This window comes from Camellia sinensis, chromosome 8 (genome assembly GCF_055761805.1).
Source record: "Camellia sinensis isolate YWXY chromosome 8, ASM5576180v1, whole genome shotgun sequence".
Taxonomy (NCBI): Eukaryota; Viridiplantae; Streptophyta; class Magnoliopsida; order Ericales; family Theaceae; genus Camellia; species Camellia sinensis.
The window spans coordinates 134,906,227-134,931,337 of NC_138968.1; the positions used below are offsets into that span (position 1 = coordinate 134,906,227).

A 25,111-nucleotide genomic window follows, 5' to 3' on the forward strand; every position below is an offset into this window, starting at 1 on the left:
TAAAAAAAGAAAAAAAATACAACCATATTTCACGTGAAGAAAGCAAAGATATTTTAAAAAAATTAAAAACAAATCTACATTTTGTTATTTGAGTTTACAATTTTTTTTAATTTTTATATTTAAAAAAAAATACACATAACAACTCAATTTATTTATTTTGAGGTTTTTAGTTTAAAGTTCCTGATATTAAGATTTTATAAAATCAAAGACATGCAAAATTTTCATAATAGTTGAGGTCCCTTAACATTTTCACAAAGAAATTTTAGTACAGAGAAATTTTGAGCATAGAGAACTTTCGATTCACAAACAAAATTCAAACAATTTTTTTGTGAAAAGAAATTTCACAGAGAAAAATCAGAGTGAATGAGAATTTTCTGTGTTATGATCACAGAAAAATTCAGAGAAATGTCACAGAAAAATTTCAAAAAATGAAGAATAGTGATAATGATAATAGCAAAAAATAGTAGATTTTTTTGTGTGCTTAGTTTGGCTTTTTTATTTATTTTTTAGATTCTTCTACACAAGGGGGAAAAAATTGACATAATTTTGAGAAAATATCACTAAAGACCAAAAAAAAAAGAGGTGTCTTATTTGGGATTTCCCATACAGCTGGCATTCTTTTCAACTATATAATTTAGGAGGGTCATTTTCATGAAATTCTAAAAAATTACTTAATTTTTTGAATTTATTCCATGAGATTACAAAGTACACGAAATTATATATATCCTGTTACATATTTTTTTAGCTATGTTGCGAATTTTTATAATAAACTTATCAAAAATAAAATTATACGTTTTCTAACAATATTGCATATTTTTATAGTAATCTTACCACTATAGGAAAAATAGGATATGGTGGCGTTTTTTTAACGACGTTTTTTTGAACGTCACTTTTATTAATATTTAACGGCGTTTTATAAACGCCACCTATTCTTTAAAATAAAACTACACCGTTTTATAATAGGAGTCGCTTTTAAATGCCTCCAAATCCGTTAGCCTCACGCGCCTCCTCTGTCCCTCTTTGTTGAAACCCTTATTTTGAATCTGAGATGTAATACGCACGCATCTCTCTCTCTTTCTCTCAACCCTCTCATTCTCACACCTTCAAATCTCGCCTCTCTCCTGCTCACCCCCAATTGCTTCTAAACCCTCGAGAGCGATTTTCTTTGAGATTCAGATTCATGCAGGTTCATTTTGAGATTCAGAGCGATTTCGATTTTGAAGATCTCTCTCTCGATTTCAAAGCTCCACCGTCTCTCTCTCTCTCTAGATCTGGCCGGTAATCATAGTTTTATGAGAGAAGAAGGAGGACAGGGACTGGGAGCTTGCGAAGAGAGAGGCAGTTCTTGATTTCTCAGAGATTCAGATCGGTCTCAGAGATCTCATCTCTGAGCGATTTCGATTTTGAAGTTCTCTCTCTCGATTTCGACGCTCCACCGCGACCACCATCTGCACCAACTAGGTATTGATTTCTGTCTCTCTCTCTCATGCTCTTCCTTCCCGTCTCTCTCGATTTGGTTATTGAAATTACAAACAAATTTAATCAGGATTTGCTGGCCTTGTGTGAAAGTGACCGGAAGAAGGAGCTTTTGCTGCTACTACAGATCATTGACATAAAGATTATTTCTCTAGGTCATCTACCAAATATTTTCAGATCCTTGGGGAGGCTTTTATTGGAGTCTTTTGTGAAGAAATTCATTTTGGAATTAAAAAGCTGTGGTATGTCCATGATTCTTTCATTTTTATGATTTATAAATATAGCAAAGACCGAGTGCTCATTTTCTCGATTATGAGTCCAGAAATTTGTCTGTCTCTGATTTTGCAGCAGTGCTATTTATACTTGGGTTCAGATTTTGAAGCGAATTAGCATCCTTAATGGAAGTATTAGTACCTTTTGTGTGTTCTGTAACAATTGGGTTGAGGAAAAATGGACCATGTTCTGTTGCTCTACCCGTTGAGTTGGTGTGTTTGGTCGAATATTTTAATTGGTGGGGAATCCAATGGGTCACGCCGGGTCCGGTGATAGAGTTGTTGCATTGGTGGGATGGGGTTTCTTTCAGAAAGATAGAAAAACAAATTTGGAAAGTAATCCCCATGGCAATTTTGCTGATCAAAAATAAATAAATAAAAATTGCCAACAGGGTGAAGCTTAACCTCAAGGGAGTTTTGTATTCTGTCAATGATTTTCTATATAACCTGCAGCATATTCGGTCATGTTATTAGACTTGTGGTTGGGATTGTTGTTAGATATTGGCTATGTTGTTTCTTGTTGGTTTTGCTTGGGCCTTCTCTATTGACATTTTAAAGGGTTGATTGTTTAGTTTCTATTAGGGGTATTCAAAATAGCCTGAGAACTGAAGAATCGAAGAATCGAATTAAACCGGTCTCTTTGGGTTAGCTTGATTTGGTTTTTTTAGTCCATTGGTTTGGTTCCGGATCTTCAATTTGTCAAATTGATAGGATTGAGTTGTTTCTTAATTTAGACCTTATTTAAACCTAATCAACTTGAGAATCAAACCTATATATGCATATATATATATATTTTTTCTTTTTTTAATATTGACGTGTCTTTATATTACCATGGTTTGTATGTGATTTCAAAATCATCTTTTCATGAAGCTTGTGCAATTGAACAAATTTTGAATTATTGGTCCAAGAGTGATAGATTCTACTTCATGTTAAATGATTTAGCCTACTAACAAGGTAAATGATTTAGTGTAGAGAATAAGAGAAATTATGAGCCGTATGTATGTGAATTATGAAATGTTAGACTCTATTTCAAGTTATTCTTTAAATAGCATGTGTCAAAGTTCAAATGAAATGGAAGTTAATAAGCTCATTGATGGTTGTTGTGGTGAACATGTGAAGTCTCTTCAATTTGAATTTTTGAAGCACTTGGAAGAAGAAGAAAATGTTGATGCAAAATCAGAGACAGACAAATTTCTGGACTCATAATTTTTGCTATATTTATAAGTAACTTTTTGTAGCAGTGCTATTTATACTTGAGTTCACTTTATCTCTGGACTTTTCAATTATAATAGTCTATCCTTGTATTTTTGATCAATTTACAATGTGACTTAACCGTTAATATGCTGATGGAAAATAATGGTGTAACAATCATGTGCACTTGTCACATTCTATTTTCTGTCAATAAAAAAGGAAGTCAATCTAATCTGATCAAAATCTGAACTCAATCTGATCTGATCTCTCTTGCATTTTGTTAAATCTGCTGATTAACAAGGTTTCAAGCAAGTCGTTTTTATTTTGTTTTTCATTAACAAGTGTTAATCGGTGTTTGATTTCTTTGTAGGTGGTGATGAAGTGTAGAGATCGGTTACATGAACTTGTAAAGGAAGAGATAGAGAATAAGGATTCGAGTACGGAGGAGTGGAAGATCGTGATGGAGAGAAGCTTCAAACGCATGGACAATGAGGTGATTGCATGGAACAACATTCAATTTTTTGTTCTGTCCAGATTTTTTTCTTTTCTTCCTCTTTTTCTTTGTTCTGTCCAGATTTATCTTCCTCTTCGATTCACTTTACTTTTTCAGGGCAGGTTAGTTTTTTTTTTTTTTTTTTGATGCACAAGATAGGGATTCATAGCCAAATGACAACTAATGTTGTACCCATTTGCTGGGCAAAGGCTACTACCTGTCTCTTGTACCCATTTGGGCATGTGTTGAGCTAGTCTTTATGGCCTAGCCCCTCTATCTATATATAGTAGTTCACCTCCTTTGTTTCAAAGCAGGCAAGCAAGCAACCACCTCCCTCAAACCCTTAGGCTTCATTTCTTCATTTCCAGACCTCTGGTGGTTCAACTCCATCTCAGAGCCTACCATACTTCCTGAATGGCTCCAACAATCAGTTTACACAATCTACCATCCACACCCTACTTCTGAAAATACCCTGACCTGAAAATCCAAACTCTAGAATCTAGACTGACAGAGGTTGGTCTGAAAGCCATCCCAACCTTTTCTCATCTGGCCGCACTTTGCTATTCATTTTGTAAATAAGTATAAGGAATTGGGGAAAGGGTTTTGTTTGACTTACAAAAAGAAAAATGAAAGAGAAGGAAAATAAATATGAAGGGAAAAGGGTTCTATAAATAAAAAGAAAAAAAGGAGGAAATGGCTTGGCACAAAGTATGTACTATATAATTTGTCGTACGATGCTTGATATGTCATATGATATTGGGGTATCTGTAAAAGGAAAAAGTATTGCCGTTGATGTCTTCTATGACAACCCTTATTTATCATTAAAAATAGAGAAATAACATTGGAAATGATCTATTTTGGGCTGAAGAAAAAACATAATTTAAAAAAATAGAGAAAAAAATGTCTTAGCTTCATGTTTAGTTATTTTTCAAGGGAAATATTACACTCATGAAGCTTATATTATCCCAGAATGGTGTATCCTCACAAGAGCCACCAAATGTGCACATTTTCTAAATTTTAAGTAACAAACTTACAAAACATGCATGATTGATTTCCTTGTGATATACAGATACCTATTAAAGCTCCTGGAAGTGCTCAAGGTGAGCTGGAAATTACTCATTTGGATTAAGAATTGTGGTGAGTTGATGTACTGGAAGTGCTAGATATTTTCTGCTGCTGCTGCTATTTTGTTTTTTTTTTGGGGGGGGGTGCAATTGGGATCTGGATGTTATTTATTTTTAGTTGGACAACGTTTCTTTTCTGTTCCTTTTAACCCACAATCAAAACAATGTGTAATGAGGTTGGCCAGTTCTTTGTCAAGTAGTGAAATATGAAATTGTTCCCCGTACAATAGTTTTTTCAATGCTGATAATCTAAGTATTAAGATATAATTTTTTACAAGCATGCGCAGTTAACATAGACTTTGTAAGACCATATTTTAAATTTGCATACACTTGATAAACACACACTAATCAATATTATATGATAAATTTATTTTTATTAAACTTTATGTTTGGGTGGTTTCAGGGGCTGGACAATATAACTGCTTGAAGTCTCGTGCACAAAATAGAAAAGCAATATGAATGCTAGGTGTACACACACTAGAACTTAGAGATAGCATGGATAAAGAAAACTAAATTGTTTTTTAAGGTTGTTGGCTGGATTCATACTCCACTTGTTGCATTGGATATATATATCAGGTATCATGTTATTACAATTACTGAGTACTTAAGGTTGGGTATTGGGTTTTTGGTGTTTAGGAATAACAGTTTTCACTAATCATATTTGGTACTCCACAGTTGTGTACTCCTAGGTTAATTTGGTTTTCTGTTGTGTTACTCGATGTTGAGAAGGGAATCAAACTGCAGATTTTTGGCTACAATGTCTTGTGACTTGAGAAGTGCAATTCGTACGACGTCCCTCATGTTCTGAATGAAATTACTAGTCTTGATATGATTGGCTCGTGCATCTGTAGTATTGTACCCAGGTTATACTTCTGATTTGTAATTTGTTAGTGCTGGAACAGACTCAGCTGTCAATTTGTGGATGGCTTCTCCTCCTAGCAGTGATGATTTATCGTCTGAAAGGTTACTTTCCTATTTTCAAAGGCTAGGACTTCATCATGTAGTTTTCCTTTGTTGATTTCTTCTGATGGTCTTGTTTAATTCTATGATTTTGCAGCTTGATGGAGTCACATACAAGATCGGTAGATCCATTGCTCTATTCGTACAGTGACTACGAAGACAGGGTCTATGGTGATTGCTGCAGTGTTCATTATTCTTCTTCTCTACATATGTATAAAGCTTAATGTCTGAATTTAGCCTGACTAGTTTTACCAAAATTGCTGGTCTTGCTTGGAGTTCCCGAGAGCCATGGATTTTTGCATCATTATCCTATGATGGGAGGGTAAGTGCAATTTTATTGTATAATGGATTGGAAACATGGGACAAGATTTAAAATTCTAGCTTTTGGTTATTGTTCTTTGTCGTCCATAAAAGGATAGAAAATTATTGTTCTTACTTTATGTGCCTAAGGCTGATTTTCGTGAAGCCACATGTAGGCAGTATGAAGAGAATGCCTGCAATCGTGGTGGGTATTGCAACTTTATGCATCTGAAAAGGATTGGCAGGTAAGCATCCTTGATGTGTTTGTTTTTGTCTCATCTATATTTTGCAAGGTATTACAGTTGAGCACAGCCTGATTTTGTTTCTAAAACGATTCATCTTACTGTTATGAACGATAGAGAGTTGAGACACCAATTGTTTGGGAGGTATCGCTCAAGGCATAGCCGCAGTCGGAGCAGAAGTTGAAGTCCTTATAGGCATCGCAGCTATGATGAGCGCCCTCATGGAGGTTGTGGGCACAGTAGAAGGATAGTGTAGGTGATGTGCAGGTTCACTGTTCAACAAAGTAGCTTACACCATTTTCCACTGTGCAGGTGATGTGCAGGTTCACTGTTCTATGATTGGATAATTTTTCCCCACCTTTTTTTATTGGTTTCATAATTGCTTTTGATGTGCTTGATTTGTGTGCCTTGCATGCATGGTGATATAAAACCTCCTAGATCGTTTCCCTTTCACATTCATCTGATCTCTTACTTTTTCCAATGTTTCTCATCATCACTGCTGGTCATCAACTTTTCAAATTTCTTTGTTTTAAAAGAGTCCTCCCCCCTCCCATTTCCAATAAACACTTACTGGCTGTTTTATATCTGTTAATTATTTTGTAAGTAAGCTGTCTGTCTATTCTGTTTCAATTTGTTAACATATCCTTTTGGGGCTGTGTTTGAATCTTAGATTTGTAGAAAATTATTAAAACAATTATATATTATGATTGGAAATAAGAATTTTTCAAGAGTTACTGGTGAGTTAACAATAAATTTTTCAAGAGTTTCTGAGAATTTTCTTCATGTTGTGTTAGAGATCTTAGAAATGTCTCAAATCTTTCTGAAGAGTTTCCTTTAAAATTCCTAAGTTTCATTTTAATTTCATGCTATTTCCTTATATTCTTATTTCTGATGGAGATTTTTGTGAATGATTGAAATGTGGTATGAGGTGTAGTCTTTTGATGTTTTTGTATTGATTGTGATACTGTTTTCATTCCACATAGTATCATTTCTGTGTTGTCCCTTTGAACTTATAAGTAGCGGCGAGCTTCTACTATTTTATGTCTTGTTTTAATAACAGTAAGGGAGTTGAAGCAGCAGTCCTGTATAGTTGTAAGTCACCAAACATATTTACAATGGCTTTCTGGTCTCCGTCAAGGAATGGTCAATTCCTGACTTGTGTGTAGTAGTTAAAGGTTGGGTGTGTGTGAGAGAGAAATGGGTCTAGTTCATATATTTTCAAACGGAATCTGCTTGACTTGTAAAACCTATTATGTTATCCACCGATTGACAATTCTTGTTTCCTGGCTTTTCTTTTGGTTTCCCCTGTCCAAATTGGATAGATTAGAATTGTAGGACAAATAACTTGAAGAAGTTCTACTTTGATACTATACATTCTTTAAGTTACATGGGTTTCCAAATGTCTTACTACAAGTGATGCTCTGTAAAATCATTAATTACATGGGTTTGGTATTTAGATGCATTCCTATTTTTTGCTTTTATTGCATGTGTTGGTATTTGTTTGCAGTCAGGCACTCTCTGACCACAGCACATTCCAGGCTAGTTAACATGCAATTTTTCATGTGGTTTCGTAACGGGTTTTGTCTTCTGTCAACTTCCTCTTTTTACGTCAACAAGTTATGATCTTACGATCTTACGGGTATTACAAGTTTTGCAGGTTCAGGTATCCCTGCTTCTTATGGACCAAGGGCTTATTTTTTACCGATGAATTTTTTTACAGGTTTCATGCTGTGACAGAGGATTGGATTTAACTGGGTTTTGCAGATCACATTTGAAAGGATTGTGAAAGACTCCCACTGAGTTAGTAAAGTATGGCCCGCAATGTTGTAATTTTTTATTCTAGTGTCTGTATTCTATCTATCTAGGTAATTATTCTAATGTCCTTTTCTTCTCTTCTCTTTCTTCCTTACCCAAAACCCCTCTGCAGGTGTGTGGCAGAGAAGAAATAAAATTTACTTTTTGGAAGTTAAAATCTTGTTAAAACAGGTGTTTAATTGTGTTTTTTGCTTGTATTTCATAGGTATTAAGTCTGCATGAAACCAATGTTTCAATTTGTGTTATGATAATTGACTTTCTCATTCATTTTGTTAATCTTAGTAATCTATCAAACCAATGTTTCAATTTGTGTATATATATAGATCCCTGTATTATTTTTGGAGGGGCATCTAATTTGGGTGACTCCTTAATGTAATTCAAATGATTTGTGTGAATGTTTTTTTTTTTTACACAATGACTGTGGACTATCATTTGATAAGATTTTACTATGTGAATGGGAGTTATTATTTGATATTAGTGTTATTTTTCAGTTTTATTATAGGTTTTTTTTTTTTTTGGTTCAATAACCTAAAATTAACACAATTAAAAAAGAAAAAAAAAAGAGGGCTATCACGGCGTTTTTAAAAACGTCGTTAAATAGCATTAGAGATACAACGGCGTTTTAAAAACGTCGCTAAATAATATGCTGACGTCATGTTACCGTTAGTAGAATTTTTAACGGCGTTTTTAAAAACGCCGCCTATTGTCATATAGCGACGTTTCTAAAGCGTCACAGAGTTATAGCGACGGCCGCATCTTCGGCGTTTGGTGTAAAACGTCACAAAAAGATTTAACGGCGTTTTTAAGACCTATTGCGGCGTTTTTAAAACGCCCCTAAAACCTAAATTTCCAGCAGTGTACACTTAAAATACACAAACCAAAAGGATTTCGGTTTTTAAAATCGTTTGTGTATGTAAACAAAACTTATTGTGTGCGCATTTTTTTTGACCAAACAAAAGGTGTGGCAACGTGAAAAACATTTGAAAGACAAGGACCCAAGATTCTCTCCAGTGATATTTCTAATAATAATTCTTGTAATAGTGATTTAAGGATTTGTTTGATTAGTAGAATTATAGTATAAGATTGAAATTGTTAGTTTATGGACTCACATTTTCATATTTGGTTATATGTTAATCGAATTATATATATGATGGGCATTCAATCTCATGAAATTGACGAATTTTTAATATTAAAAGGGGAGGGATCATATTCTCAGGCATGAAAAAAAAAATGAATACATAAAAAATAATTATCTTACTAATATAATTGAATAACTAATCATATATTAATTCATGAGATTATTAATGTCTTTGCTGTGAATACCGCCAATCAAACAGGGCCTAAGAGTGGTTGTAAGAAGGGTGATGTCAAATGCACTTTTTCTGAAAGAGAGAGACTGAAATGAAAGAGAGGAGAAGGACTGAAATGAAAGAGATGTATATTCAGTGTCTGTTGTTGTATGTTGTGATTACAAGAGACTGAGCTCTCTCTCTTTATAGAGAGGAGAAGGCGACAATGGAGCACCGAAAGCGTAATGCAATACATTAAAACAATATATAACTACTGCTAAAGCTGAAGGTGTGTGCTGAAAGTGTGTGCTAGTGCTAGTGGGTGTGTTTGGCCTTTACAACTATAAGTGTGATCCTTTACATCCTTTACAGCTATAAGTGTGATGTATATTATATGTTAACAGCCCCCCGCAAACTCAAGGAGGGTAGGCATCGACCAAGTTGAGTTTGGAAACAAGATCAAGGAAGCGCCCAGGAGGATGAGCCTTGGTGAAAATATCAGCAGGTTGATCGGCAGAAGCAATAGGGAGAAGATGAACAGTACCACGTGTAACATGCTGTCGAATGAAATGACAATCAATCTCAATATGCTTGGTGCGATCATGAAAAACATCATTGTGAGCAATCTGAATAGCACTCTGATTGTCACAATAAAGAGAGGTAACACCAAAATAGGAAACACCCATATCAGTGAGGAGCCAGCGAAGCCAGAGAAGTTCTTGAGTAGTATCAGCAAGAGCTCGATATTCAGCTTCGGTGCTAGAACGGGCAGTGAGGGATTGTTTTTTGCTACGCCAAGTAAGAAGAGAATCCCCTAAGAAGAAACAGAATCCCGTGGTGGAGCGTCGATCCGTAGGATCCCCAGCCCAATCAGCATCAGAAAAGGCACGCAGTTCAAGAGAGGAGGAAGTAGAGTAATGAAGGCCATGGAACAGAGTGCCTTTAAGGTATCGAAGGATGTGGAGTAGAACAGTATAGTGGGGAGTGCGAGGAGCCGACATGTACTGACTAACAATGTGAACAGCATAGGCAATGTCAAGACGAGTCACTGTGAGATAGACAAGACTACCGACGTGCTGGCGATAAAGAGTAGCATCAGTGAGGAGAGCCCCATCGAGAGGAGTGAGACGAATCTGAGGATCAACTGGAGTAGATGTAGTTTTGCAATCAGTAAGACCAGTACGAGCCAGAAGATCGGATGCATATTTGGCCTGAGATAAATAAGAACCAGTAGAATCATGAGAGACTTCAAGGCCTAAAAAGTAGTTAAGAATCCCAAGGTCCTTCATCTCAAACTGACGGTGGAGAAAACGTTTGAGGTGGAGAATACCAGCTGCATCATTACCAGTGATAATCATATCATCCACATACAGAAGGAGAAGAGTGGTACCATGAGGAGTAGTCCGTATAAAAGGAGCAGAGTCATAGGAGCTAGAGGTGAATCCAAAGTCATGAATGGTAGAACTGAACTTAGCAAACCAAGCGCGGGGTGCTTGCTTGAGGCCATAGAGGGCACGCTGTAGTTTGCAAACCTTATGAGGGGGAAAAGTATACCCAGGTGGAGGTTGCATGTAGACCTCCTCAAGAAGAGTACCATTGAGGAAAGCATTTTTGACATCCATTTGAAAGAGCTCCCAGTGGCGAGCAACAGCAACAGCCAATAGACTGCGAACAGAGGTAAGCCGAGCAACAAGTGAGAAGGTTTCCTCATAATCAATCCCATATTCCTGGTTGAAACCCTTGGCAACAAGACGAGCTTTGTAGCGTTCAATAGAGCCATCAGAATGAGTCTTGATTTTGTAAACCCATTTGCAGCCAATCGCAGTTTTGCCAGGAGGAAGATCAACAAGATCCCAAGTATGAGTTTTGTCCAAAGCTTGAAGTTCATCAGTCATAGCTTGTTGCCAAAGAGGATTAGTACAAGCCTCACGATAGGAGGTAGGTTCATAAGTAGAAAAGGCAGCAGACCAAACAATATAATCACGAAGGTGTATAGGAGGTTGAGTTACCCGGTGTGGTCGACCCGTAGGAGGATCGGTGGGAGAAAGACATGGTGGAGAAGAAGGTGGTGCAATGAGAGGTGGACCTTCAGGGAGAGCAGTCTGGTCGGGAGCAGGAGTGAGCAAGGGCGTTTCAATGAAGGGGGAACCTGTATCAGAATCATCAGAGAAGAGATCTATGGAAGGATTAGTAAACAGTACATTAGTGGAGAGTGCAGGTAAGTGAAAGGAGGATAGGGAGGAAAACATTCGGTGCTCCCAAAAAATGACATGGCGGGAGATACGAAGACGTTTAGAGAGAGGGTCCCAACAGCGAAAACCTTTATGTTCAATTCCATACCCAAGAAAGCAACAAAGACGAGAACGAGGTTCAAGCTTGGTGTGTTCATGAGATTGAAGGAGAACAAAGCAGGCAGAGCCAAAAACCCGAAGATTAGTATAGGGAGGGGGAGTGCCATGCAGACGTTCAAAGGGAGTTTGATTATGGATGACAGGGGTAGGAGCACAATTGATAGTGTAGACAGCAGTGAGGGCAGCTTCCCCCTAAAAGCTTTAAGGGCAGGAAGAAGAGAGAAGTAGAGCGCGAGTAGTGTCAAGAATATGTCTATGTTTCCGTTCAGCATGGCCATTTTGCTGGGACGTGCCAGCATAGGAACGATGAGGCAGTGTACCATGACTCTGAAGAAAGGAAAGGAAATCTGAATCCCGATACTCCATAGTATTGTCAGAGCGAAAAAGTTTGATGGATTTGGAAAATTGGGTGTGGATCATTTGGGCAAATCGATAATAAAGGGTTTTGAGTTCAGACCGAGTTTTCATGAGAAAAATCCAAGTAAATCGGGAAAAATCATCAATGAAAACAACAAAATAACGAGATCCCCCCATAGTAGTAGTAGGGGAGGGGCCCCAAATATCCAAATGTATAAGATCAAAAGGTGCACAGGAAACAGAAGTACTTTTATTGAATGATAAATCAGGTTGTTTGGCAAGTTGACAGGGTATACAATCGAAAGTATCTGGAATTACATGACCCAATTGTCCACTAGAAACCAAAGACTTTAAGTGATTAATAGAAATATGCCCTAAGCGACAATGCCAAAGGTGAAAAGGAGATAATGAGGAAATAGATGCAGGAGCGACGATCTGAGGAGACTCAGGAACATGAAAGTGAATGAGCTCATAGAGACGTCCGTGCTTACGGCCGATCCTAATAGTCTGCCCCGTCTGAGGGTCCTGTACCAAACAATGAGTAGCAGAAAAGGTGACAGTTAGACCAAGTTCACATAATTGACCAATAGAGATAAGGTTTAATGTGAGAGCAGGGATATGATAAACTTGAGGTAAAGATAAAGAAGATGTGGAAACAGTACCAATATGACGGACAGTCATGAGAGAATCATCAGCAGTTTGAATTGAGGGAATATGAGGAGATGAGGAGATGGAAGAAAATATAGTTGAACTGGAGGTCATATGATTACAACAGGCAGAGTCAAAATACCAAGAAGAGTTACCTGGAATTACAGACAAAGCAGTTTGAGGAGGTGTACCAGAAGGGGATAGAAGGTGTTTGAACATGGCCTCGACATCCGTTGGAGAAAAGAGAGGGATAGACGGAGCAGGAGACTCAGAGAACCCCTCAGCGGCAGCAGCAGCAGTGTGATGAGACTGATTCCCGGAACGATGAAAGCTCCCCCGAGGAGAACCACCGCGAGAAGAGTGGCTGTTGGAGGATGAGCGGGATGGATTGCGAAAACAATCCTGTTGCAGATGACCAGGACTAAGTTTGTTGCAGTATCGGCAGGTTTTGACGGGGCAATTGACCAGGAGATGTGTTGAAGAAAGGCCTCGATTCTGACAGTAGAGGCAGGCAGTGGTCCTTTGGGTGAATGATGGCCGGTACGGAGGAGTGGCAAGAACAGAGTCAACGTGATGAGTTTGGAGAGTACCAAGACGAGTCTCCTCTGATAGTAACTCAGAAATAGCTTGTTCCAGAGTGGGCAAGGGATGGCGATGAAGAAAAGAGGCACGTACGGGCTCAAAAGATGAAGTGAGAGCCATGAGAAAGTGCACCAACCTTTGCTGATTACGATAAGCAGTAAATAAAATAGCATCTTCTCGGTGAGGCCAAGTCGGTTCGGAAAGAGCAAGCTGGTCCCAAACGGAGTACATTTGAGAAAGGAAGTCATTGATGGACTAACTAGATTCTTGGCGCATCCGATGAAGTTGGCTCTGAAGTTGATATTGATGAGCAAGACCAGTAGTCTGGTATCGTTCTTTCAAAAAATCCCAGATGTCTTTTGCAGGAGTAGTGACAGAGTCAAGCTGAAAGCGACCAAACTGAAGACTGATAGTGGTAACAGAAGTATTTCGAAACCAGGTAATGATTTCGTAATTCTTACTGTCCCATTCCTCAAGGCAATCTTCATATGTAGGAATAGCAGGAGAAGCAGTGGTTTCAGCAGTGTCTTTCACCGGTTGGGTCATGTCCCCGGTGATAATTCGCCAGAGCTTCTTTCCTTTGAGGAAGGAAGACATGGCTTGGGCCCATAGAACATAGTTGGAACCATTCAAAATAACGGAAATGGGATGGGAGGCATCATGACGATCCATAATAATAGTTGAGTAGGGCTAAATTGATAGAAATAGTCCTGTAGGAGCAAAATTAGGAAAAACAGAGTGTACCAGTGAGTCCGGAAGGTCGAAAATAGCTAGGAAAGCTGGGCTGTGTAGAGTTGATGTCAGCAGGATGGAAAATGATGTCAGCGGCGCACGTTAGCAGAGAGGGCGTGCGGCGCACGATAGCAGAGAGGGCGTGCGGCGTATAGTAGCAGAACGGCGCACGCGGGTGCACAATAGCGGAACGGCGCACGCGCGGCTCACGGTAGACGAATGGCGCACGCGGGTGCACGGTAGCAGGCGCGGCGCACGAAAGGGCAGAGTGAAAGGCGCGTGAAGGCGCGTGTGAGTGTGGCAACAGAAGCAGAGACGCGCCGAGCAAAGGAGCGGCGCGTGAGGGCGCGTGAGGGCGTTTCTGGTGACGGGCTTGGTGTCATTGGAATCGTAAGGAGATTCCGAGCTGTTTGGTGTAGTTCCACTATGTACGGGACTAAGAACCAAAATTGAAGAATGCCAGAATTGTATTACTGTGCTCTGATACCATGAAAGAGAGAGACTGAAATGAAAGAGAGGAGAAGACTGAAATGAAAGAGATGTATATTCAGTGTCTGTTGTTGTATGTTGTGATTACAAGAGACTGAGCTCTCTCTCTTTATAGAGAGGAGAAGGTGACAATGGAGCACCGAAAGCGTAATGCAATACATTAAAACAATATATAACTACTGCTAAAGCTGAAGGTGTGTGCTGAAAGTGTGTGCTAGTGCTAGTGGGTGTGTTTGGCCTTTACAGCTATAAGTGTGATCCTTTACATCCTTTACAGCTATAAGTGTGATGTATATTATATGTGATGTATATTATATGTTAACATTTTCATTGTCACGAAATCTCTGGATTTCACTTCACACCTCACCTTTATTCTATCTTCTTCTTCTTCTTCCCTTTGAGCTCTAAATGTATAGACATAGACCACTACCAATGGGTCTGTGTTGTTGTTGTTGTTGTACTATTTGTTATTATGTTGCTGCTCCTGCTATTGCTATTATCACCTTTTTCACAGCCTCTTCACCCTTCAACAATGCCCAACCTCTATCTCTATCTCCATCTTCATCTCCATCTCCAACGGCGAAGTTATCTACTTCTTGGATCAACGACCCTCAATTTACACCCAATTTGGCGACTTACAACTGGCACCTGTCCTCGACCGATTATTCAATGGCTCAGCCCCACGATTGGTCTGTGGCTTCTATTGCCATACTCAAGAAATTAATGTTTCATGCCTCTTTGGTGTTGTAATCTTCGACAGCGTTGATTATGGCACGATAAATGCACCGGAACTAGTTTGGTCTACTAATCGGAACGACCTGTTCAAATTCACGCCACCTTACAATTCACTGAATATGGAGATTTGATCTTGGAAGACTCCGATGGCACTTTTGTATGGTCTACCAATACCTCAAGAAAGTCCATAGTCGGCTTGAAATTAACCTTATTGGGAAACCTGGTACTTATTGTGCAGACTTTGGTTCCTGGGCAGAAGCTCACCTCCAGCACTGCATCCAACTGAAGTCGCGGTTTGTATTCCCTTACAGTTCAGGATTATAGTCTATTGGCTTATGTGGAATCCAATCCACCCTTGCCCTATTTTGAATCATATTTATTTTTAATAAATTATGTCAAATTCGAGAATGGAAGCTTCAACGGGCAGCTAATCCCTGCTGCATCAACATCATCACCTCAGTTCATGCAGTTGGAGCCGGATGGGCATTTGAAGGTGTATCAGTTAGTAGACTCGAATTGGACTGTGGTGGCAAATCTGCTGACATCACAAATTCGTGGCGGTGAGTGTGGGTATCCCATGTCGTGTGGCAATTACGGTATCTGTTCTTCAAATGGACAGTGCAGTTGTCTTGAGGAAGCCACTGGCAGCAGCACTGTCAAGCTAACAAATTATACGCAACCCAACCTCGGATGTTCCCTTGTTATACCCATTTCTTGTGACCATTCGCAATATCACACCCTTTTGGAGCTTAAGAATACTAGTTACTTCAACTTCAACTCAAAATACACATTCTCATACAACAACATTTACTACTTAGATCGAAAAACAGAGTTAAAGGACTGCAAGATGAGTTGTTTGAAAAATTGTTCGTGCAAAGCCGCTTTCTTTGCGTATCATGTGGGATATGATTCAGAGAAAGGGTGTTTATTACTGTCTGAAGTCTTGTCGCTTATAAAAAATGATGGAGCAGTTGATAACATTGCTGTATTTCTTAAACTGCACAAATCTCAGGATACACAGTAGCTTAATCCTTCTTCGCCAACAGATTCTCCTCAAAAAAAATCAAGGCATGTCAAAATCATATTGGGATCCAGTCTTGGAGCTTTCTTTGGTGTATTTTTATGGTTGCCTTTTGCTTTTTCTTTTTCACAAAAAAACAAGAATCCAAAGGATTTGATGAGTTCTTTGTCGATCAAGTACTGGGGATGCCTACTAGATTCTCCTACGAAGAGTTGAGAGCCATGACAAGCAATTTCGATAAAAAGCTTGGAGAAGGAGGATTTGGGTCAGTGTTTCAAGGGACATTAATTGAAGGCACTAACATAGCAGTGAAGCGTCTCAATGGTTTTAGTCAAGTTAAGAAGTCATTCTTTGCTGAAGTTGAGACAATAGGCAACATTCACCATGTCAATTTGGTGAGATTAATTGGATTTTGTGTTGAAAAATCATATCGGCTTCTAGTTTACGAGTACATGTCCAATGGATCCTTGGATACATGGATCTTCCAAAGGCACCAGGAGCTCACTCTTGGGTGGCAATCCAGAAGGAAGATTATCATGGATATAGCCAAGGGACTAACCTATCTCCATGAGGAATGTAGGCAAAACATATTTCACCTGGATATCAAACCCCAAAACATCCTCTTAGATGAACTCTTCAATGCGAAAATTTCTGATTTTGGATTGTCAAAACTAATTGATAAGGACCAAAGCCAAGTTGTAACAATGATGAGGGGAACACCAGGCTATTTGGCTCCCGAATGGTTGAGCTCAATTATCACTAAAAAAGTAGATGTCTATAGCTTCGGTGTCGTGGTCTTGGAAATGTTGTGTGGGCGCAAAAATTTGGATAGATCTCAACCTGAGAAAGATATGCATCTACTGGGTCTGTTTAAGAGGAAAGCAGAAGAGGAACGACTTTTGGATATCATTGATAAATACAATGATGACATGCAAACACATAGAGCAGAAGTTGTGGAGATGATGAGGGTTGCTGTGTGGTATCTACAAAGTGATTTTTCCAGGAGGCCTTCTATGTCGGTGGTGGTGAAGGTCTTGGAAGGTTCTGTATATGTTCGAAGCAATTTGGATTATAGCTTCACAACTCCTGTTGCACCAAGAGCAATCACAGTTGCTGGTAACCAAGAGGATCACATTGGTGCTGCTACTTCTTTATTTGCATCAGCTTTATTAGGACCAAGGTAAAGAAAGTAGACTACAAACAAATTTGAGTTGATAGTTTAAAGTTTTTCTTTTTCTCTCTCCTTTTTTTGTTTTTGTTTTTCTGTTTCTTTTTCTTGGACTGATAAGTTTAGGAGTTCGATTTACAAACATTACGTTACAAGGGAAGAAAACTGTCAAAACATGCCATGAAGGTTTTGTAAAATTCCCTGTTCACACCATTCTAACTTAAGTCTTGTACAAATTTTACCAGTAAATCTTACAATCTAGTTGTGGTTTGAAATTTGTACAAAACTTATCTAAGAGTTGTATTTCTGCTTAATTTAGTGAAAGGTCTTGGCAAAATTGCATGTTCACTCACCCAAATCCTCTAAGGTCTTTTATGTATATATATTGTGTAGTGAATATATACTTAGAGTGCCTAATTGGGTGCCTAAGTTGCCTACCCCTTGAACCACCACTAGTTTGCAGTAGATATGGTACGATAGCATGGCCAGTGTGGATTGCACTTGCCCTATTTGATGAAGATAAATGATAAGCACCATAATCTTGGATGTTCTGAAATTACTCCCTTATCCTGCAAAGCTTCAAAATGTCACAAGCTCATAGAGCTAAACAATGTTACCTACTGTTACCCGTATAATATACACAGTTTTTACAATTTTGGGGGGTGCAACCGCTCCCCTTCGCCCTCCCTAGATCCATCCATGTCAGGTCAAATACCATGAATACACAAACACGATGAGTAGTTCAAGCAACATGTTTAAGTAACTGCTCTTGCAAGGCTGCTCTGTTTTGTTCAAGTGAAGTGTGCAATAAAAATCCAAGTGGAAAATGCTCTATATATACTAACAGAGATGATCTCAATGAAGGTCAATATAAAATGCAGAGTCAACAATCAGATTTGTAATCAAACTGGTATCCAGCCTTGGAGCGTTTTTCTTTTCTTTTGTTTTTTTTTTTTTTTTGCCCAGTCTATGTATCATATATAGTTTATGTATGTGTTTTCCTTTTTCAAGAAAGAAAAGAGGAAGTGATGAACCTGAGAAGGATTATTTAGATCAGAAAGTGGCAGGAAAGGCCATGAGATTCTCTTGGGATTGAGCTCAAAGTCACTGACTGATATAACTTCAAAAGGAAACTTTGTCAAGGATGATATGGATACTGGTCTTTGAAGGAACTCTCTTCTAGGCAATGGCAATAAAGCTGCAGTGAAGCATCTTGATGGCTTAGGCCATGTCAAGCAGTCTTTTTCTTGGCTGAACAAGTCGAGATAATAGGCAACACTCACCATTTGAACTTGGTAAGATTGGTGGAACATTGTGTCTAGAAATCATTGATTTCTAGTTTTTCAACGACGCTATTTGGTGCAGTTTATGGCACTGTTTATAGCTCTCTCTGTTTTATGTTGAAAGTTTATGTTTGTTTGGTACAGTTTTTACTTGCAACTTATAAGACAAACATAGCTTAAATAAGTTGGGTTTAAAAAAAAAAAATTATTATTATGAAGAAGCAAGGGGAAGGTGTCATGGTATTGGAAATCCTTTGTGAATGGACAAAATTAAGAGGGTGTACTTCTTGTTAATTCCACTAGTTGGCCAGTGCTGCCTGCGACTCACTTCATTGCTGTCATCTATGCTTTGCTACAAAATGTTGAGGGAAATTTTATACAATAAACCATAAATATTACTATAAAAAAATCAATAGCTATATCATAAATATGTAAATCAAAAGTAAAGTAAATAAATCTTGACTTGTGCTTATGAGAGACACATAATCACTTTTCCAAAGTAGTTATTATCTACTTACATGAATGTATTAACGGACACTAGACAACTAAGATACAACTCAAATTACTATTAGTCTTGCCGACGTTTGCGCACATTAAAAAGATTAATAAACCGTTTATGATCAAAAATATATATGAAAATAATAAATAAATAAACAAGAGATGAAACCCAAATTAATATGTTGAAAATTAAAGAACTTTAATGTCTTATATAGACATTGTCATGTAATTTTATTAGGGACACATCCCTTAAGTTTTAAAAAAACATAATTATTTGTTTATGTCAAATTTATGTGACTTATTATATATTTTTTTAAATGTCCCAAGAGATCCACATAATTTACACAAAAACAGGAATTAAATTTCAAACAAAATTCGTGTATAACACGGGTAGAAAATTACACAAGCAAGTAGAGATAGGCATTATCCTAGAAACTGCATAGTTGGAAAAAGTTTTGTTGCCATGACTTCTTGTTAATCAATGGGTCAACATTAAAAGAAAAATTAATTAAAATTTAAAAAGATTAGTTGGTAATGTGCATCTCTGCATCATGCATGTTCGACTCATGACTAGGGGTGACTTCTGACTTAAGGTTGGTTTGAGAAATAGTTTTTTAATAATTTTTTAATTACACTACAACAAAAAGCATTTTTGGCGACGTTTTTTAGCAACCAAATTGAATTTAGTTGCCAATTGTATGTTTTTGGCGACAATATATGTGTTGGTCGCCAAAAAATACACCATTAGCAACAAATATCTTAATTCGTCGCCAAAAATGGTTAGCGCCAATTTAATTTTCTGTGTGGGAGCACTAAAAATGTTTTGGCGACGAAATTAATATATGGCGACGAAAATGTTTGTCGCCAATTTGGATTTTTTGGCAACGGAATTAAAATAGTCGCTGAAAGGTGAATGTATTTATGGCAACATAATGATTTTCGTCACCAATAAATTTCTTGTCAAAACGACGTCGTTTTGAATCTGTCTTTTTTTTTTTTTTTAATGACCGAATAAACAAGATTGACCTAAAATGAGTCTTCTTCGTCTTCTCATTCCACAACCTAGAGCGGCACAGAAGACAAAGAGGTATGTCTTCTCTCCCTCTTCTTCATCTCTCTTTCCCTCTCCCTCTCCTTCTCCCTCTCACACTCTCTCTCACACTGTCTCATCTTCCTCTCTTTCTTCTTTATCATCAATTTCATTCTCTTGTTCGGCATTGCAGAACACAACACAATCAATAGGACTGATTTTTCCCTCACACTCTCTCATCTTCCTCTTTTTTTTCTTTGTCATCAATCTGATTTTTCGGACTGATATAGTGATTTTCAAACTGATATTGTGATTTTCGGACTGATATATTCTAATTTTTGGACTGATTTTGGAACTGATTTTTGGGACTGGTATATTCTGAATTTCGGACTGATTTTGGAACTGATTTTGTATTTTTTAGGGACTGATATTATAATTTTGGGTATGGATCATCTGGTTTAGGAGGGTATAATAGTTTCAGGCTCTGAATCTGAATGTGTAGGAGGATAGGACTTAATTATTTGAAGTTTCAAAACTCCTGCAGGTTCGTTCTTTTATTCTTTAGTACATTTTCATAAACCTGTACATATTATTTTACTATTTATTGGAAAAGCAGTAATGAGCAGGATTTCTTGACCATTGTGTATGGGAATTGTTGGGGGAGAGTTTAATATGATGACTAGTCCAAAGTGATATTTGTTATTTTTATGAAGGTTATGTTTGTATGTATATTATTAGCTACCTATATTCCTGTATGTTTTGGCACACATTTTGGGTGCAACTCTAACTAAGCTGTAGCTACAATACTGACTAACATAAATGGCAAAACTGTAATTCGTTCAATAGCACAAATAGCTTATTGTGTCCTTAAGGGTTCAACATGCCATTTTTCAGTAGAGTGACATAGCAGTAGAAGTCACATAAACAAAGATGTTGGGGTGGGTTTGAGCCCTTCTGAAAATGTATATTGGTGTCAAAGAAACCTAGACCCAACCCATCTTGCTAAAAGTTCAGGTTGATGATTGATCATTTTTCATTTCCAAAGAATATATTAGGCTATTTGGAGAAGGTTATTGGTTTTTGTTATTCTGCTTGTAATTGCCCTAAATAATTTTATGTTATTTAAGAATGTGTTGTCAAGAGATGTACTTTGTCTGTTAATATAGGCTACAGAGGCAAAATTTCAATCTCATCTGCGAGTTAGCAGATGTGAACTCTACAAGCCAATGCACTTGCTTACATAAATACTATTATACATTGCATGTTTCATAATGTTATGCTGTGTAAGCTTTCTTCTAGATGGTACTTTGTCCATTTTCAGCATTTGTTGTCATCCTTCCCATCTTCACTGAAAACTATGAGTGTGTGAGTGAATACATTTTCTCTCTCTTGTATTCATCCATTGGTTCAATGAATTTGATCAATAAAACCATGTGTTAGACACTATTGAAATATGGAACATATATATGGGGTAGTGTATTTTTTCTCTAAACAAAAATCCTGTTTTCTGCCACTTAGTTTATGCATTGTTTTTGACCTCTTCATGCTCTACATTTTAGTATTTACAGTTATGCTTAAGTTTATGTCTTATGTAGCTGCATGACTTTTTTTAATGGTTGTCGCAGCTCTCAAACCTGGAAGTTTGGTTTCAGCGGCCAAAAGACATTGTACCGAAATTAGTATCAGGGGATCTAGACCTTGGTATTGTGGGTCTTGATACAGTTAGTGAATATGGGCAGGTATGAATTGTACAAATGAGTTTTTTTATTCACATAAGGGAGAAGTCACAATTGTGAGAAGTGAATAGTTGATTGTATGCTCACGTTTGATACCTGTTGAGCAAGTTTCCTACTATGACTTATAAGTTTTGTTCATTTAACATACGCTTCAGTAATCTTCCCTAATCAGTGATATGAAAAATTCCTTTTGCTTTTGGCTTCGTACACTTGTGACATATAAAGATGGCATCTCCCTCTTGATGCATTGTTTTTCTTAAATAAATTTGATTATCAAAAAAGAAAAAAGATACCATCCTTACTGTTAATGTTGCATTCATCTTGGCACTGCTAATTTTCTTGTGCACTTGTTTTCATTTAGTTTGATTTTGTGGGAAAATATTAACAATTGAAAATTATCATGTGAATTACTTTTCATAGGGCAATGAAGATCTAATTCTTGTTCATGATGCACTTGAGTTTGGAGACTGCCGTTTATCCTTGGCAGTAAGTCATTGTTCTCCTTTAACACAATACAGTGGTACGCTGATTGTCACGTGGTTGTACGGTTGTGGGTATAATACATATTTTCTTTTTGTCAGATACCCAAATATGGGATTTTTGAGAATGTAAACTCAATGAAGGAGCTAGCGCAAATGCCTCAATGGACACCCGAGAAACCTCTGAGAGTTGCCACTGGTTTCACTTATGTATGTTGCATTTCACTTTGTCCTATCATTTTTCTGTTGTATTATTTCTTTCTAAATAATTTTTATTTATAAGTTTCAATTAAGAAGTTTGGTTGGGATTAAGTTTGTAGTCCATTCTTGTGCATAGCTGGGTCCTAAATTTATGAAGGAAAATGGAGTGAAGCATGTTACTTTTTCAACTGCTGATGGAGCATTAGAGGCAGCTCCTGAGGTAAGAGTTATTTTTTTCTATAGTTTTATTATTTTTGTCAAGTTATGCTATCTCTCGTGAGTATTGCACGTGATGCTTGCCAGGGAGAGTGGACAGTACATGAAGGCTTGGCCATTAATGTCTCACATGTTCACAAATACTATACTTATTTGTCAAATATTTCTTCTATCTTGTTAGTGGTTATTTTTGGTTGTGGGGTGTTTATATTTATCTCCAGTTTCACATATCTGCACCCTTGATTTGATGCAGTCAAGCTATGTTAATTGACTCTTCATATGTTTGTAGTACCCTTTTTCTGGAAACTAGACACCAATGTAAGGGTATGAGATATGTATGTGACACCTGTGGTTGGACGTTCACCTAGGTAGAAGCATGTCAAATAATTGAAGTTTACAATATAACTATGTAAAAATACCCTCTTTCTTCTTCTTATGATTTTTTTTTTGGGGGGGTGCGGGGTTGGGTAAAAATTTGACCTATTTTCTAATTAAACCAATGAAGCAAAAATTTGAACCTGAATTCCCTGCATGTTTCAATATCATTTTGAAGTTATACTATATATATGTATACATATAGAGGAGTTGGTACATGTATATATGTGTTTCATTTTCAAGATCTCAATTAGCTTCTTACCTGTTTTTTGATTTATTGTTGCCATTGGCTATGAATGTAATGAACTAACTGAATTTTGCCTTTTGATTTATTGTCGTGACATTTTAGAATTTTTGCAGGCAATTGTGCCTTCGTTTTGTTACTTCTGTTTACATTCTTTTTTTTTTTGTTTTTCAGTGATCAGATCACTGAATCTTTAATAAATGAAATTTTTAGAAAAGTTTACCATGCTTGACTGGCTATAAACATCAGCTTCCTTTTTGTTCTGGATGCTGTTTTGAATAGGTAAAATTCAGAACAGTTCATTTTTTCTAGCTCATTGTTTATAGCATTTTTCTTTTTGAAATTGGTTGCTTAGTATCTATAAAGTTAACTTTATTTATTTGGCATTGCATAGTTCCTGCCTCCTAATGCAACTCATTTAATATAAATTGCATTATATATGCTAGTTCCCAATGGTATTAATATTAGCTGCTTGCTTTGTTGTTGAAAAAGATGGGAATAGCTGAAGCTATTGTGGACCTTGTGAGTAGTGGAACCACATTGAGAGAGGACAATTTAAAAGAAATTGAAGGTGGAGTTATATTGCAAAGTCAGGTGCACTCTCTTTGGACTTAACCAAACATGCCAAACGGTCTTTGATAATTTATTTTAAAGAGGGTCTTCAAGTATTAATTTGAAAGTCTCTCTACTTTATCTTTTGTTGTCTTCAGGCTGTCCTTGTTGCTAACAGGAAGTCCTTGACCCAACGGAAAGGTGTATTAGACATCACACATGAAATTCTTGAAAGATTGGAGGCACATTTGAGGGCAATTGGACAGTTCACGGTGTGCATAATTTATTTTTTATGTTATGGTTGTAGTTGCCTATAATTTCATTGTCTCATGCTATTTATGTTAGGTTACTGCAAACATGAGGGGAAGCAGTCAAGAGGAGGTGGCGGAGCGAATACTGAGCCAAACATCATTATCGGGCTTGCAGGTGAATCAATCTCTCTTTCTCTCAAAGAAATGTGAAAACCAAACCATATATGTTGTTTTATCCTAGTACAAGTTAATTCTAAATGGCGTGTATTGTGGAAGCACTCACTAGAGATACTTTGATATTTTTGAATTATTGATTAAATGTTGAGTTCTTCTCAGTTCCAAGAGCTGCCTTAAATGCTTTTCATGTTTATATATGCAGGGGCCAACTATAAGTCCTATGTTTTGCAAGCGTGATGGGAGAGTAGCAGCAGATTACTATGCCATAGTCATATGTGCGCCCAAAAAGTTGCTTTACAAGTCTGTCCACCAGCTGAGAGCAGTGAGACACTTTTTCTTTCTTCACTCAATAGATGCCATTAATTATAACAATAGAAACTATTCCTTCCCAAGTTCCTATCCATCCACCCACGATACGTAGAGAGTTAGAGAAAGACCACAAAGTTTAGGGTTTAGTCTTATTTGGGGTAGAGAATGAGAGCTGTCACTTTGTGCAAATAATGCTGTAATTTAATTTTGTATCATGCCTAACTTCCCACTAGCTCACATTTATAGGACCAACTTTGTGTAATAACTTGCCATGTCAAATATCATATTACATATAGAACACGAAAACTTTCTGGCTCTGATGAGGACATCAAAATTTGACTAAGAACCACTATAGAATTTCTGGCACAATGGGCCAACCAATTCCACTGGTTGTCAGCTTGTCCCTGATTTTCCAAGTAAAAACATGTTTTGTGTAAATAATTCCAGAAAATTGGTTGGTTTTGGTTGAATCTGATTTGAGGCCTGTTTAATGTTTTTTTTTTTTTTTTTTTTTT

The 25,111-nt window shown here is 37.3% G+C and overlaps 2 protein-coding genes, 1 long non-coding RNA gene and 1 pseudogene across 4 annotated transcripts; all 4 read left to right on the forward strand.

The window, feature by feature from the left end:
* The first annotated feature begins 831 nt into the window (after window positions 1-831).
* On the forward strand, window positions 832-4,780 carry LOC145789139 (uncharacterized). Of its 2 annotated transcripts, XM_082883534.1 has the most exons (4): window positions 1,527-1,718; window positions 1,825-2,084; window positions 3,310-3,432; window positions 4,502-4,780. In XM_082883534.1, exons 2-4 carry the CDS (start codon window positions 1,875-1,877, stop codon window positions 4,559-4,561), a joined length of 393 nt encoding a protein of 130 aa, XP_082739660.1. In that variant the 5' UTR covers window positions 1,527-1,718; window positions 1,825-1,874; the 3' UTR covers window positions 4,562-4,780. The 2 variants fall into 2 exon arrangements, 1 of the variants encoding a protein (XP_082739660.1); XR_014338258.1 differs by lacking the exon at window positions 1,825-2,084 and having other exon boundaries at window positions 832-1,718.
* Window positions 4,781-6,163: 1,383 nt separating this feature from the next.
* Window positions 6,164-8,229, forward strand: LOC114314339 (uncharacterized). Its single transcript, XR_014337170.1, has 3 exons — window positions 6,164-6,370; window positions 7,779-7,867; window positions 7,986-8,229. It is a non-coding gene; the product is annotated as an uncharacterized LOC114314339 (long non-coding RNA).
* Window positions 8,230-16,178: 7,949 nt separating this feature from the next.
* LOC114293382 (G-type lectin S-receptor-like serine/threonine-protein kinase SD2-5 pseudogene) lies at window positions 16,179-17,261 on the forward strand (annotated as a pseudogene).
* A 4,094-nt stretch (window positions 17,262-21,355) lies between these two features.
* On the forward strand, window positions 21,356-24,723 carry LOC114293383 (ATP phosphoribosyltransferase 2, chloroplastic-like). The gene is made up of 9 exons (XM_082885540.1): window positions 21,356-21,421; window positions 21,682-21,795; window positions 22,213-22,278; window positions 22,374-22,481; window positions 22,609-22,692; window positions 23,800-23,901; window positions 24,018-24,131; window positions 24,205-24,285; window positions 24,490-24,723. The coding sequence occupies exons 1-9, from the start codon at window positions 21,356-21,358 to the stop codon at window positions 24,706-24,708; spliced, it is 954 nt and encodes a 317-aa protein (XP_082741666.1). The 3' UTR covers window positions 24,709-24,723.
* The last annotated feature ends 388 nt before the right edge of the window (window positions 24,724-25,111 follow it).